Source organism: Phoenix dactylifera, chromosome 1, assembly GCF_009389715.1.
Source record: "Phoenix dactylifera cultivar Barhee BC4 chromosome 1, palm_55x_up_171113_PBpolish2nd_filt_p, whole genome shotgun sequence".
Taxonomy (NCBI): Eukaryota; Viridiplantae; Streptophyta; class Magnoliopsida; order Arecales; family Arecaceae; genus Phoenix; species Phoenix dactylifera.
In genome coordinates this window covers 12,019,309-12,034,053 of record NC_052392.1, presented here as the reverse complement: position 1 = coordinate 12,034,053, position 14,745 = coordinate 12,019,309, and the positions used below count along the sequence as shown (strand labels likewise).

The following is a 14,745-nucleotide window of genomic DNA, read 5'->3' as shown; positions in this document are numbered from 1 at the left end:
TTCTTCAAGAAGATGGAGGATGGACGTGAGGAAGAAGGAGAAGAAGGGATGGAGGCCCTCAAGAAATTTTTTCAAAATTTTTTGAAACCTCTAAATATTGTATATCTTGAACCCTAGGCGTGGGGGTCTTTTATAGGCCAAAGACTCTCCACGCCTCACACCTAATTTAGCCAATTAATTTGGCTGATAAAATCCCCAAAAAATTATGATAATTTGATAGCTAAGAGGAGATAAAAATATCCAAATTTCGTGTATTTTGGATCCCTAAAAGATAGGAATTCATGCGTTGAAAGTTCAACCGCAGACCACCCTATTTCATGCGCCATGCAGTCCCTACAAATTAGGAAATTCATATAAATCTTTTTAGGAAGATTTGAGGTGCCATTTTTATAGGAAATATAGCCCCACGCCTCCTCTCTTCTCATGCCAATTTTTGGCTAAAAATAAATAGGATAGGCATGGAAAATCTTGGGGATAAATCAAGGTGTTATTCTTCTCCAAAAAGATAAGGATGGGTTCCTAAAATTTAGGAATTCTTCTCCTTATCCAATTTTGATTATTTGGACTCAAAATCCTCATCAAAGAAGGTGTTCTAGTTGATTTGGATCAAGCCCAATCCAATTGGGTTGGGTCAAGCTCAATCTACTTGGGTTGAACCCAATCCAATTAGGTCAAACTCTGATGTAGCCCAAATTAAATCCTATTCAATTTTGCTCAACCTAAGCCCAATTACTCAATCAAATTGAGTTTATTAGGAATCTAATTGCTAATTAATCCTCCAATAATTCAATAATTATTTTAATGCAACTTTTGTTTAGGATAATTTGTCAATCGAATTGATCAAATTACCTCTGAATGATTCTTAATCATCAATCAGCCATTTGATCAACTTAGAAACTTCTATGCGTGTGACCCTATAGGTTCGAACCCAAACCGGTAGCACAAGAATAACTTCTTGTACTAATCGAAATGACCATCTAGCAATGGTACCCGACATCTGGATAGGCCGAATTATTGCAAAGCAACATTCAAGAACCCTTGGACTATGGTTACCGTATAATTCATCCCTTTGACTCCTAAATGCCAGGATGACTTCAGAGTTCTGTCAACTCTGTAATAAGTGCATCCATGATGTGATTTAACTTTAGAAATCTTGTGACTCCTCACAAGGATTACCCTGATTAAGATTTTGCTAAATTGAACACAAAGCATTATCTCCTATTTTCAGGAGGGGTCAATTCCATCTTGACTCACAACTTACTACGCAAGTACTTGACTGTACCCAGTGACCTTCCATCACTGAATTAGAAATTTAGGTAGTCCGGTACCAAAGTACAGTGAGTTGCTTGCTAGTCACAGGTTGCGGTCTCAGGTCAAGGGCCAAACTTATACCCATATCCACTCGGAACATCTCTTGACAGTAGAGCGTTTCGAAATTGGTCACGTTCCATGAAATGCACTCCTACACTTCACCTGTGTGGCATACGAGTGTCTCCACACTCCTTGGTTATGAAGACAACCAACGTATATGCCACAAAACGACCTAATCTCGATAATGCTGTCGTCCTAGTAACAGCATATCATTTGATCGCGAACAGTTTTAAGGACTTGAAGATAAATCCTCCTTTATCATAAAACAAGTCCTAAAAACTTCATCATATAAGAGTTCATTGAAGATGTACAATGAAATGATGAATAATGCCAAATAACACTTTATTAATTTGTTAATTCATTTATAAAATTCAATTATCAACATGCTGACGATTGACATTTAGGATACAATTCCCAACAGCTATTTTTTAGTGCCACCAGGCTAGAAGGATATGGAGGTGGGCGGGGTTCTCCACTGAGATTTGGTGTCCGGTGGCATCCTTTCTTCAGGTGATTGGACATTTGGCTAGGGCCTCACAGTCTAGGCCGGAGGCGGTGCGGACGACCTATACTGCTTATCAAATCTGGCTAGCGAGGAACGCATGAATGTTTGGGAAGAGAACCCCTCCGGGGGGTGGTGGTGGAAAGGGCGCGACTGCTGGTGGTAGAGGTCTCTCATACGATCCGTTCGGATAGACCTTTGATAGCACGAGACATTTAGGGCTCTACCTCTGCTCGTGGAGCGCCCTGCATGGTGTTTTTCACCTAAGAGCCCCCACTCCCGAGTTTCTTCAAGGTCAACTTCGATGGATACGTCCTGCAGGGCGATGGGAGAGGAGGTATGGGCTTTATTGTTAAAGGCCCGAACTCTAGGATGATTGCTGCTGGAGGTTGCCGGATGTTTGACACCTCAATTCTGGAGGCAGAGTTGAGGGCGGCATGGTCTGGCTTGAGTTATGTGCAGCGTGCTTTGCAGGTGAGAAAGGTCCTCCTTGAGAGTGACTTTGCGACGGTCGTTGGATGACTCCTGCAGGGTTCAAGTGGGGTCGGCGTTTACCCTCCGCTGTTGAGAGACATCCGGGCTATAGTTTGTGATGGGATGTCTATTCAGGTAAAGCATGTGTTTAGAGATGCTAATGGAGCTGCGAATTAGATGGCATCTTTTGTCGCCAACTATTCAGGGACCACCTATGAATGGAAGAGACGGAGTTGCCAAGTACTTTCTGTAATGTATTACTTTTTAATTTTTTTGGCTATATTCGTACCCTGTATGATACTTCCGCCTCAGCAAAAAAAAAAAAACAAGTGCCTAATTCTATATATTTGTTTTGATGTGTTCTTCAAATAGATAATTGAGCTCATAGGTCACAAGCCTTGTCGACGAACAAGAGATGAAAACAATGGATAATAGATATACTACAAACATCATTGACTATGAACTGCGAACTCATTAAAAAAAGGATGAGAAAAAAAAGAAGAAACAGAGCAAACCATGGATGTACATATTTTCACAGTACATGGAAAAAAAAACAAGTTTCTTAACCTCTAGGAGAAGCAACGGTGACATAATGCGATTAAAAACACATCATTCATAATATAATTTGGTGGTCCAATAGCATCACAAACAACTGTCATCCAATGTCATGACCATAATTATTGTAATGAGCAACCAAGTTGAACACAAGAGTAATAACCACCACAAATGCTTTGCATTGTTTTGGTCCAAAAGGCTTCACTTGGGATCAGCGAAAAACCTATTGATTGATGGCATGATCTCAGGGGCTTTATTGCGAACGAACTTTCTGAGACCATGTTCTGCATACTTCTGTCCTTCAGCAAAGTTCTCCAGCACTCCTGCAGCCCTACCTTCCTTGCTGACCCTGGTAAAATTACCATACATATGAAAAAGAATGTCACCATATATACATGAAGAACATAAAGGTACCAAACAAAACAATATAGCGATACAGTTTTCAGATGCAGTGAATCAGAGAAAGGCCAAAAGCCAGATGAGTTGATTGAGACAGACTCTGAATTTTAATGATCACTGATACCAGTTCCATACAGAAATAAAGGCACATTCATATATTGCAAGGATCTCTCGTATGTCTTTCATACATGCAACAAAAGGGATGTGAAGAATACTATATCAATATATTACAGAATTTTCTCAAGCTTCGGATTTTTACACCACTAATATAAACTTCGAGACTTGGTTTTTATTGATTGCAGTATAGATAAAGAGGTGAATGCGGTTATGGAGTTGTGGAAGAATGCATTACTGAATCAAGTGTTTATAAGAGTAGGATAGAATGAATATTGATGAAATTATGGAGCGCTATAAAAAATAAAAATAAAAAATAAGTCAAAACTAAACACATCATATAACTAGCCAATAGCCAGGACAAGACTTGGATGTATCAAGATCAAGGAACAGAACAAATGAATTGAAAATCTGAATGCAAAAATGATGGGTGGGGCTGCTGATTAGGATGTTTCCAAGAATATAGAGAACAGGGAGGATCATCACAGCAGATGCAACTAATGTGATGTGGGAGCACATTCAGCATCAGAAAATGATCAGTTCAGGCCTGCTACTCATCAGCAGATAACAAATGGTGAAGCTGCCAGAGTTGCTGAAAATTTATACAAAATGACTAACTATGCCAAATTCTTCTATCTAGATTTAGAAACTTTACTTTTGTTAACAAATATTGACTTATATTTTGCTGACAATATGCTATCCATATCCTCATGAATCCCTATATCCTGATTTATTGATATTGCAAAGTAAGGCTCCCCAGCATATATCAGAGTTTGATTTGACAAAATCCATGTTCACGCGGCACTGGTTGTTGCTGTCTTTGACCTTACATATTATCAATAACCAAACAATCATGTATTGCCAACAAACTATAACACATACTTTCCTGGAGCAGCCACATTTGTACCCAATAACAAGTAGTCAAACGCTTAAGGCGCACTAAGGACTCGTTTGGTTCATAGAAATAATTTTTCCTCACTGGAATGTTTTCCTGAGAAACTGATGCCTGGGTACATGATGCCTGAAAAAGTGATTTTTGCATGTATGGTTGACCACGTGAAAGTGACATTTTAAAATGGCTTATATTTGGTTGAACAACTACCTTCCTAGAAAAGTTATGTACAATACTTGTTATGCCCTTAATAAAGGGAAAAGACCTTACCCTATTCTATCTAAAAGCTTAAGAATACTTTTGAAAAAAAATTATCCCAATTTCCAGCCAGTGGAAAGGTGACTTTTCCATGTCACACATGAATTTTTCTTTCCTATAAAATGTGAGAAACTTACCTCTATAGAAAAGTTACTTTTCCATCTCTCTCCTTTGAAAACTTAAACCAAATATGAGGCATTTCTCCTTTTCCTATTGACTACACTTTCCTCCTACTCTTCCCGCGAACCAAACAAGTCCTAAAAGGCTAAAGTCTCTCGGAGCCTAGTGCAAGGCACAACACATGCTATGCTCACAACGAGCCAATGCCCAATAGCAAGAGCAACCATGGAGGTCAGAAGGGAACCAAACGAGAATGAAAGGCTCTATATATGAGACATCCACCTAGAGATATGATAAGAAGATGCCAAGAAAAGGTTATTATGGCACTCAGTCCAATCTGAAGACAAGGTACTTTAGGGTGATGGGCCTAGGTCAAGGCACCTAATAAAGCCAGTCAGGCAGGCTAGCTGGAAAAGAAAATATTTTCTCAGAGTAGCAAGAAAGATAAAGAATGCTACAAATTCGTAGGAGAGGGATAATGAGGAGCCTGTTCATTCAAATTCTAAGACCACTAAGCCCTTGGATAACCGATTGCCCAAACCATCTTGTAATACGAGTAATGATGCTAACAATGTTCAAGTGATGATGCATCCAATGACCAAGGAGGTAGTAGTGGATGTGGTGGGGAAGCATATGACTCAACCACCTAGTCCAAGTCAATTCACCGACAAGTCACCTTTCATTTATGCCACATAGGATGTGGACCACTGTACACATCGTAAGGCCCACGAGGTTACAATAACATACGAGAGTGAACCTCTCAAGCTAGTTCAAGCAAAACACTATTGTGATTGATAATATAGCATCCAGAGTAGGATCCCTAGACGTCTCTGGATCCTCATCGTACACCAGATCCTATTTGCATAGCTAGAATATAATTTATATGTATATCCTTTATTTGCTGCATTGTGCTCGAGCGGCTATCCTCCATAGCCTTAACTAGATTATGGATCAAATTTTGCTGCCATGATCTTCAACCATATGGGAGAGAGATGGCTAGCCTAATACCAAAGAGAAGATCGATATCTAGATGGCTATCCAAGAGGCTCAGATTATCAGATACATAAGAAGGCATACTATCTGAATTGAAGTCATGTCCAAGGTCCCAAATATGAATAGCACCCAATGTCTACAAGCACCATAAACACTACATAAGGGAGTAGATGTTGGTATTTTTCAAGCTCAAAAAATATATATTTTCTATGTTTAATTATCACACATATATATTTAACTATTACAATTATATCCATTAAGCAATCATACAGTAACTATTATAATTACGTCCATTAAGCAATCATACAATCTCTTAGGATCAATATGAAATAAAATAACATTAGAATACCCTTAAAATCATAATTCAAAGATTCATAAATCTTAAAATAATCTTAAAAATAAAAAATAAAAAAATAAAAAGTACCGAATTATATCAAACCGGAGTGTTGGTATGTTACCATCCTAGTACTTGACCAATATGGTCCTTGCTATCGAGATTGCGAACATTGGTATAAACAACAACTAGTGGCTCACTTAGATGGTAAATTCCTCGTCCCAAGGTTCCAGCAATCTAAAATGTGAGCTACTTGATCTGTGTAGTTCACCTTAGATTAAAGGACCAAGAGATTTTAATAAGAAAGATATATAGCTTAATTTTTTGGAAAATATGTAACAACCAATATATGGAATTGTCACCATTTGGGTCTTGTTTGGTTGCAAATAGAGGTGGCAATCAGCGGATCCAAGTTGGGTTGAGGTCATATATCAAGGCTTATTGGGCCCAATCCAAACCCGACTTGACTCACCAGTGGGTCAAGAATGACCAACCCAAACCCAATCCGTAGCCTACCCACTAACCTGCAGCTATCCTGTTCACCTGCAATCTATTTTTTTAGTTAAAAGAAATAAAGGGAAATTAAAAGATGAGCTTGTGATGGGGGTAGGAAGGGGGCTTGGAGGAGAGCTTGATGAGGTCATAGATGGTCTTGGCAGCTAGATCCTTGAAATCTACATATTGATGTGGATGGAGTCGGACATCTCAGTAGAGAGGCAGGGGCCTAGCCATAGTCACTGGCGAGGTCCTTGCAGGTGGTGCTACACGTGATATCGTTGAGGTTGTTCGCCATGTAGACCTACTCCTTGATCCGCCACACATCCACCCAGACTCCCACACTAGTGAAGCAATTTTGCCACCTTGCGGTTGCAGAGACAGGTTGAAATGAGGAGAAAGGATGAGATGGAGAAGAATGGAGAGAGGTGGGTAGGGCTTGGGACTTTGAGCCCATGCTCCCAAGTCCTTAGTCCACTCATGCTATTATATTTAGGCCATTGGATCATTATCCAATGACTCATGTTCAGCCAAAAACTTATAAAACTAATCTAAACATATAATAATATATTAAAATAAAAATTATTATACACCCTTCTTGACCCAACAAGTTGAGAGGCCCTAACCCAAACCCAACTTGATCCGCCATCTAGTTGGGATTGGCTGACCCATACCCCACCTATGAACCCAAAAAGTCGGGTTAGATAGGTTGGGTCCCAGTCGGGTTGGATATATAGGTTGGGTCAAACATTCTTGTTGCAAAATTATTATAATAGAAGACATCTAAAAATTCATATTTATCGACATGTATAAGTAAGATGTAACCTTGTAATTGTTCTTGCTTCATATACTTTCAATATCTACTTTCCTGTTCATTCATACAATCTATTTGATCGTGCTTCTAAGATAAGATTTTGATGTCATACTAAATTGTACATCTATAGATGCATTTCAACATGGAAATGGAAATTGCAATGGCGATTGTTTGTAGGAAATCAGCTGCCCAAATACTTTTCGATGGTGTGCTTGTGGTTTTATATTAGGCTCACACATAGGATGGGCAAAAACATCCCTAGGGAGTCTTCTAGCAGTAGAAAAGCATACAGGAATGGACATCTTCATAGGATTTCACATTGGGGGCACAATTATTGTGTCCATTACCTCTGTAAGGATGTTGAGTTTTCTTTCTTGGATGGATTACTCAGGGACTATGGGCTTCTAAAAGATACCATCCATGTGACTATTAAGGAACAATTGGCTACATTCCTCCACATCATCGGACATAATACCAAGAATAAGGTGATTGGCATTATATTTGTAGAATCTAGGAAGACATTGAGCCTCCATTCAATCAAGTATTAAATGCTATGTTTCCATTCTAGAACTTTATGTTCAAAAGCCCATTAGCTAGGTGCATCCAGAGATGGAATCGAACACTACTTACTATATATACTTCAAGGTAACTTGTATTTAGTTAGATTGCTCTTTGATTCATATGATTTCCCTTCCTTTACTAAGTATATAGTAACTTTCATAGTATGGACCTAGAGTTGTTGTGGACTACTGGATGGGACGCATGGATACTATGGTGCTTGTTGTGATCATTGCTCGATTCCACGGCAAAAAGGGTCCAACACAAAATGTCATAGCAGCCATCAATCCCGACTGTAGATTTACTTACATCTCTGCTGGATAGGAGGGCTCAGTGAATGATTCCATTGTTTTGAAGGATGCATTAGCCTTCAACTCATTAACCACTTGATGTTATAATAAACATCGATGCTTAGATGATATACAAAATATAATCCAATAGATGATTCAGAAATGGTGCCAGGCACCTGATAATATGACATCCCAACTTCCCCTCCCTGGCGAGACAATGTAGGATTTCTCAATCCTTATCTCCTCAATACCATTTATGTAACACTACTTACCATCTCATATCATGTCCAGCAACGAAATCCTTAGCAGGGGAAAAAGGAGACAGAAATTTCCTCTAAATACCACATAGTTTCCATGGTCTAAGTATATCTTTGAAGTTATATCATGGATCTCCCTTCTATATGTAAAAGCTAGGAATAGCTCTAAGGATCTTAATATAGAGTTCTACTGAACTCTGAACCTCCAGTTCATTTACATCTGCACTAAAAGGAGAAATAAAAAACTTTTAATGGTGCTTCCAGATGCAATCAACTATGGACCTCCCCCTGAACTCACATAAAGGCTTCCCGCCATGGATGATAATAGATGTAATTTGCTAGGGTACCCATCTGTTTAGCCATCGTCGACCACAAATAACAGCAGATCTTCGGAAGATTGATGGTATAACACTAGTCCGGTGCTTGATATCAAACTACTACCAATTGCAGATAGCTATTGACAGAACTTATAATCATGGACGCGATATGCAGTTAAATTAAAGGATCCAACCAGTAACCAACCTCACTTCAGGATTGATGCAAATGTTGCGGACCAGTTGGAAGCCGCAGATTCCCACAGCCACTCCGACCGCTGCAAAGAGGGGATAGACCTGATAATTAAAAAAAAAAATCAAAAACAAAACCGTCCAAATCATCGTTAAAAATAAGAGGTATAAAAACGGATATATAAAAAAAATTGGATTGCAGTGAAGATCTAAAGTCCCAGTTTACGAATCATGGGAAAGAGAAAAGGAGATCCAAACAGGAGAAGAAAAGTGTGTGCGAGAGAGAGAGAAAGAGCGAGAAGAGAGGGAGGAGAAGGAGGAGGAAAATGAGGCATACCTCGGGCCTCAGCCAGCGGCTAACGGTGGAAGAAGCCATGGGAGGCTACGGTCGACAAGAAGAGGAAGGGAGGCCGACGATGGAGCGAAGATGCGAGGACTTAGTTGATGGATAGGAGTACGGGCAAGTGGTCCCAATTTATTAGGGACCGAGGCGGAGACGACGCGGAGGAGGAATAGGTTGCATTTACCATTTAGCCCTAACCTTTCGAAGAATATCCGGATCCATCGTTAGTGTATGTATTAGGGTTGCAGTACATTGCGACCTAAGCATGTATCCTCTCATTTTGATTGGAAATATGTCTTAAGTAACAAGAGTGGTTTTCGAATGCTTATATAATGTCATAGTTATAGCATATAATAAAAGTTTAATAAATAACAATCATAGTTCAATTATTATATATAATGACCATTATCGTCATGTCAACTACTTTTCATTTACAAGAACTAATAATAATTGCTTAAAAAAGATAAATTATAGTATATTTAAAAATATTAAAACAATTAACTAATAATAATTGTCAAAGCATTAGAATTTTTTTACCGTAGCTTGATAGGAATGAAAAGAGCAAAAGTGTGTTCTAGTCGAGGTCGGATTGAAAAGTTTTCATAATTCATGGCAATTTATGAAGAAACAACAAAAATTTTAAAAAAAAAATGTACATGAGTACAAGAGATGAAAAAGAATACCGCCTCTTTACTTGAGATTTTTTTCACAAAATAATATATATTTAGGAGTTCTAGTATAATTTTGCCCTTGGATCTAAATAAGATATAGACAATTTATATTATTAAATGTCCAATATACTTATAAATACTAAATTACTAAAACATATAATTTGAATATCTGATATATATTTGTTCAAACTATCACCTCCCTAGTTGTTAGATGTAAGGATAAGATCATTAAGAGAACCCGAAATGAGAAAATAAACTTGCAAGATCAATAATTAAAAAAATTTTTAATATAAATTCCACTTCAGCCTAAGAGTTGTACATCCCTGCTTTGTTGGTTGGTTTGGAAAATATCATCTCATATCACACCATGGACATCATTACATCATTTGTCTGATTAAAATAGTTATAGTCGAATCTACATTTCAAAGATACACTTATATGGTAGGGGTGGGGCCTGAGGGAGAGGGCTAGCCCTCCCTCCAACATGTTGAATGAAGGTCCTACTGTGGAACTGTTGGAGAACGAAGGGTGGGAGGGTGGGAAGCCTTCTTTTAGCTTAGCCTTTCGCAAACCGGTGCATCTGCATAACTTAGGGGTGTGTGTGCTATTTGAAACCCAGCTGTCAAGAAGGAATCTCTAGCACATAAGGCAGCCCTATTTAGATTCTGGGGGTTTTATGTAGTGGAATCTCAAGGGTTGTCGGGCAGAATTATTATGACTTGGAGATTAAGAAGTTGTAATTTTGATATTTTTCATAAGTGCAACCAATAAGTGATTATGGTAATTTCAGAAGAAAATGGGCTTCTATGGGTCCTATCTGCAATCTATGCTAGTATTGAATATAGGAAAAGAAGGGCGCTATAGGATGAGGGAGCCAATTTGATTCAGTAGAAATATCCAACGGTGGTCGCTGGGGATTTCAACTGTATGGATGGCCTTTGAGAGAAGCAAGGGGAAAAGGCTTTTACCAGCAAGATTGAGGCTAGAAAATTCTAGGATTTCGTCATGGCTAAAGGCTTGGTTGACTTTGGGTTCACCAGGCCGAGATTTACCTGGTGCAACAATAAGTTGGGTCGAGTGAGAGTATGGGAGAGGATTGACAGAGTATTTGCCACAAATGGCTGGATTCAGAGTTGCCCGGACTATCGGATGAGATGCCTACCCCGAATAGCATTAGACCACTACCCCATCCTAGTTAGTACCTTGACCTTTACCCCTTACTGCAGTCCGTTTCGAATTGAGAAGATTTGGCTATCTTATCCTTGGACGTGGGATGTTGTGCGGGAGGCATGGCAGATGTCAGTGTGGGAGATGCAATGTATAGTGTGACCCGCAAACTGGAGACGACCAAGTGCCGACTGCCCAGGTGGAATTGGAAAGAGGTAGGAAACATATCAAAAGGGTAGAGGAGACAGAAGCCTTTATAGGCAACTTCCAGTCTCGAGAAAAATAAAGGGGGGGCTGATTGAAGGAGAACAGGGAGAGCTGAGGACGTAGTTATTCATGCACCACTCGCTCTTTCGGCAGCAAGAGATCCTCTAGAGACAGAAATCAAGGATACAATGGATTATAGAGGGGGACCGGAACACTAATTCTTCTATCATCGATAATTATCTGAAGGTAGAGGAACAAAATTAGCAGCATCAGAGATAGCAGTGGGTAGATGACAAATGACTCTGATACCATTAGGTAGGGGTGGTAAATATGACCCGACCCGCCAACCTGACCTGTGTTCAACCCTCCATAAACAAGTTTGGATTTGGCCTAAACAGGTTCGGATCGTAAACAGGTTGACCCATTTAATCTGTTTATTAATTGAGTTGGATACAGATTTTAAATGTTTGACCCATTTAACCCGTTTAACCCATTTAAGTCGTAATTTGAGATGCCGTCGTCCATCTCAGATCCGATGGTTTATAATCAGTCTCACAAACCCTAGCCCTTTTCTATTCTCCATGCGCCGTGCGGCCGTGCCGTGCGCGGGCTTGAAGTTGGAAGCCTTGGCCCCTTCAGTCCTTCTCTACCGAAGCATGCGAGTCCGAGAGGAGGGGAAGATCGCCGCAGTTAGGAGGAGAGGAAGACGAAGATCGTCGCGAGTTCGAGAGGAAGGGAAGACGAAGATCGCCACAGTTAGGAGGAGAGGAAGATCGCCGTGGTTAGGAGGAGGGGAAGACGAAGATCGCCGCGATTAGGAGGAGGGGAAGATCACCGCAGTTAGGAGGGGAAGGCGAAGATCACCGCGGTTAGTATTTTGATGTTCTCATAATTTCGCTACTGCCCCAATTTTTTATTTTTGTTTTGTTTTGTTTTTGGTTTCAATCGATCTAGGTTAAGCAAGGTTTGCAAGGATTTCTCACATGATTTAGATTTTTGTTCACAAGGTTCTGAAGATTTAGATGATGTCGTTATTGTCTGAACTATCAGAACTTCTATGTGTTTTATTATCTCAGCTTTATGTGTTTGATTTTAAAGCTCCTAAGTTTGTTAGTGTTAATCAACCATTTTTTCAGCTTTAGTGATCATCAAGCAACCCTTTTTTCAACTGATTTCTTTAATTACTGATAGCTTTAGGCAAACAGGTTAAATAGGTCGAATCGGGTTAGGCTAAATAAGTTAAACAGGTCGGGTCAGGATGGTTGGACTAAGTAGGTTAAACAAGTAGGGTCAGGTTGGGCAAACAGGTTAAACGGATCGGATCGAATTACATATTTATTAAACAGGTCAGGTTCAGGTTATAATTTCTAACCTGTTTAATAAACAGGTCGGATTCAGGTTTATGATGTTCTAATCCGACCTACATGTGATCCGACCCGATTGCCACCCCTACCATTAGGAGAGTGTCGGAGTAGTTCTTCAGATCCGGATGGACGGATCAATCAGGTAGTGGGGATGGTACAATGGGACACTTCACATCTCGGTAGGATTTAAAATTGTGTTTTTGGATTTGTTTCCTAAAATGGAACAACATTAACTAATCTTCATCACTTGCCTAAGTTTTGATAGTCTATGTTTCTGTTGATTTCTCTTCATCTATTAATTGCTGTCATGAAAAGTGGAAATTTGTTTTATCTCTTAGGTGGGACAGAAGTATATGGATAGTTACCAATCTACCGCAAGAAGCTACAAAGACTCGTCCGTGCATGGCAACTACAGCAAGATTCAAGCATTGCCTTGGTTGATTTATTGTTTACCTTATATAAAAGATATGCTGTTACATAGTTGTTATAGCGTAGCACTATTCTAGGAATTACATTCCTTGTATGGAAGATCTGTTGTTATAGCTTAGCTTAATTTTAGGTTGCACCAACTTGTCTTTGTATATATACGTCATGTATATCAATGAAAAGAGTGTGCGAGCCTTTCAAAAACCTACAGTTTATTTCTCTATATGGTATCAGAGCAAAGCCTTTATCTCCATTGAGTTTTTTTTTGATCCAAGCTTTCACCATGGCTAATTCCACATCCCAAACCTCTCCGAATGTCACTCAATTTTCCTTCTCCTCCACTAAAAATTCTCTCATCGCCATCAATGCCTCAACTCAGATTACTGCTCGACTCACACCAACCAACTTTTCCTCCTGGAGTGCTCAATTTGAGTCTCTTCTTCTTAGCTATAACCTATATGGTTATGTCAATGGCAGTCTCAAATGTCCTTCAGCGCCTGCTGCTACATCTTCGACACCTGATGCAATGGCCAGTTCTACCTATACCCACTAGTTCTGTCAAGGTAAACTCATTTTGAGTGCCATTCTTGCATCAATCCCTAATGCTGTGATACCCCTCATAGCAACCTCGAAAACATCCCGAGATGCCTAGAGTAAACTGACCAAACTTTATGCCAGCCGTCCCCGCACTCATGTCATACAACTCAAGGAGGAGTTAACTCTCATTCAGCACAATAGCCACAGCGTTACTGAGCTTTTACAAACTGTAAAAACTCTTGTTGATGAACTTGCACTTATTGATGCCCTATTTTCTGATGATTATACCACCCTCTATGTACTAAATATTCTTGGCCCTAAATACTGAGATATTGCTGCTCCTATTCGAGCAAGAGAATCCTCCTTGTCCTTCGAAGAGCTCCATGATCTGCTGGTAGGTCATGAGTCCTATTTGAAACGCCTTGAAGCATCCTCTCAGGTGTTGGTGGACACTGCAAACTCATCTCAGTGCAAGCCATCCTCTGTTCAGTGCCACTACAAAAAGAACTCGTCCTTCTTTCGCAACAACCACAACCATTAGGGTGACTCCCAAAACTAGTATTCCAAACAGAAATCTTCTCTTAAATGCCAGTTCTGTGATCAGTTTGACCACATTGCCAAGCATTGTCCTCAGCTGCACCCTTCGGAGCCCACTGCCAACTGCACTATCGCTGCTCAAAGCAAGAATAAACGATGGCTATTGATTCTGCTGCTTCTCATGATATCACTACCAAGCTGTCTAATCTCCATCTGCATTTTGGATATGACGGCACCGATAAAGTTGTAATTGGCGATGGTTCAGGTTTGCCTCTGACACATGTTGATTCTTTATCTATCCAATATCCTAATCGCATCTTTCATGTTAACGATACTCTATGTGTCCCTACTCTTCAAAAGAATCTCCTATTTGTTCATCATTTCACTAAACAAAATGATGTTTTTCTTGAATTTCACCCATCATTTTTTCTTGTGAAGGATCGGAGAATAGGGAAGACTCTTCTACGAGGACCGTTTGAGCATGGTGTGTACCCTCTACCAGACCCTATTGGCATACCGAAGACCTCTTTGAATGGTTGGCACAGTCGATTTGGTCATCCC

At 39.7% G+C, this 14,745-nt stretch overlaps 1 protein-coding gene across 1 annotated transcript; it reads right to left on the bottom strand.

Annotated features, from left to right (window-relative positions):
• Positions 1–2,854: 2,854 nt before the first annotated feature.
• On the bottom strand, positions 2,855–9,424 carry LOC103699287. Its single transcript, XM_008781327.4, has 3 exons — positions 9,270–9,424; positions 8,949–9,037; positions 2,855–3,251 (listed from the first exon to the last, which is right to left on the bottom strand). The coding sequence occupies exons 1-3, from the start codon at positions 9,306–9,308 to the stop codon at positions 3,104–3,106; spliced, it is 276 nt and encodes a 91-aa protein (XP_008779549.2). The 5' UTR covers positions 9,309–9,424; the 3' UTR covers positions 2,855–3,103.
• Between the last annotated feature and the right edge of the window lie 5,321 nt (positions 9,425–14,745).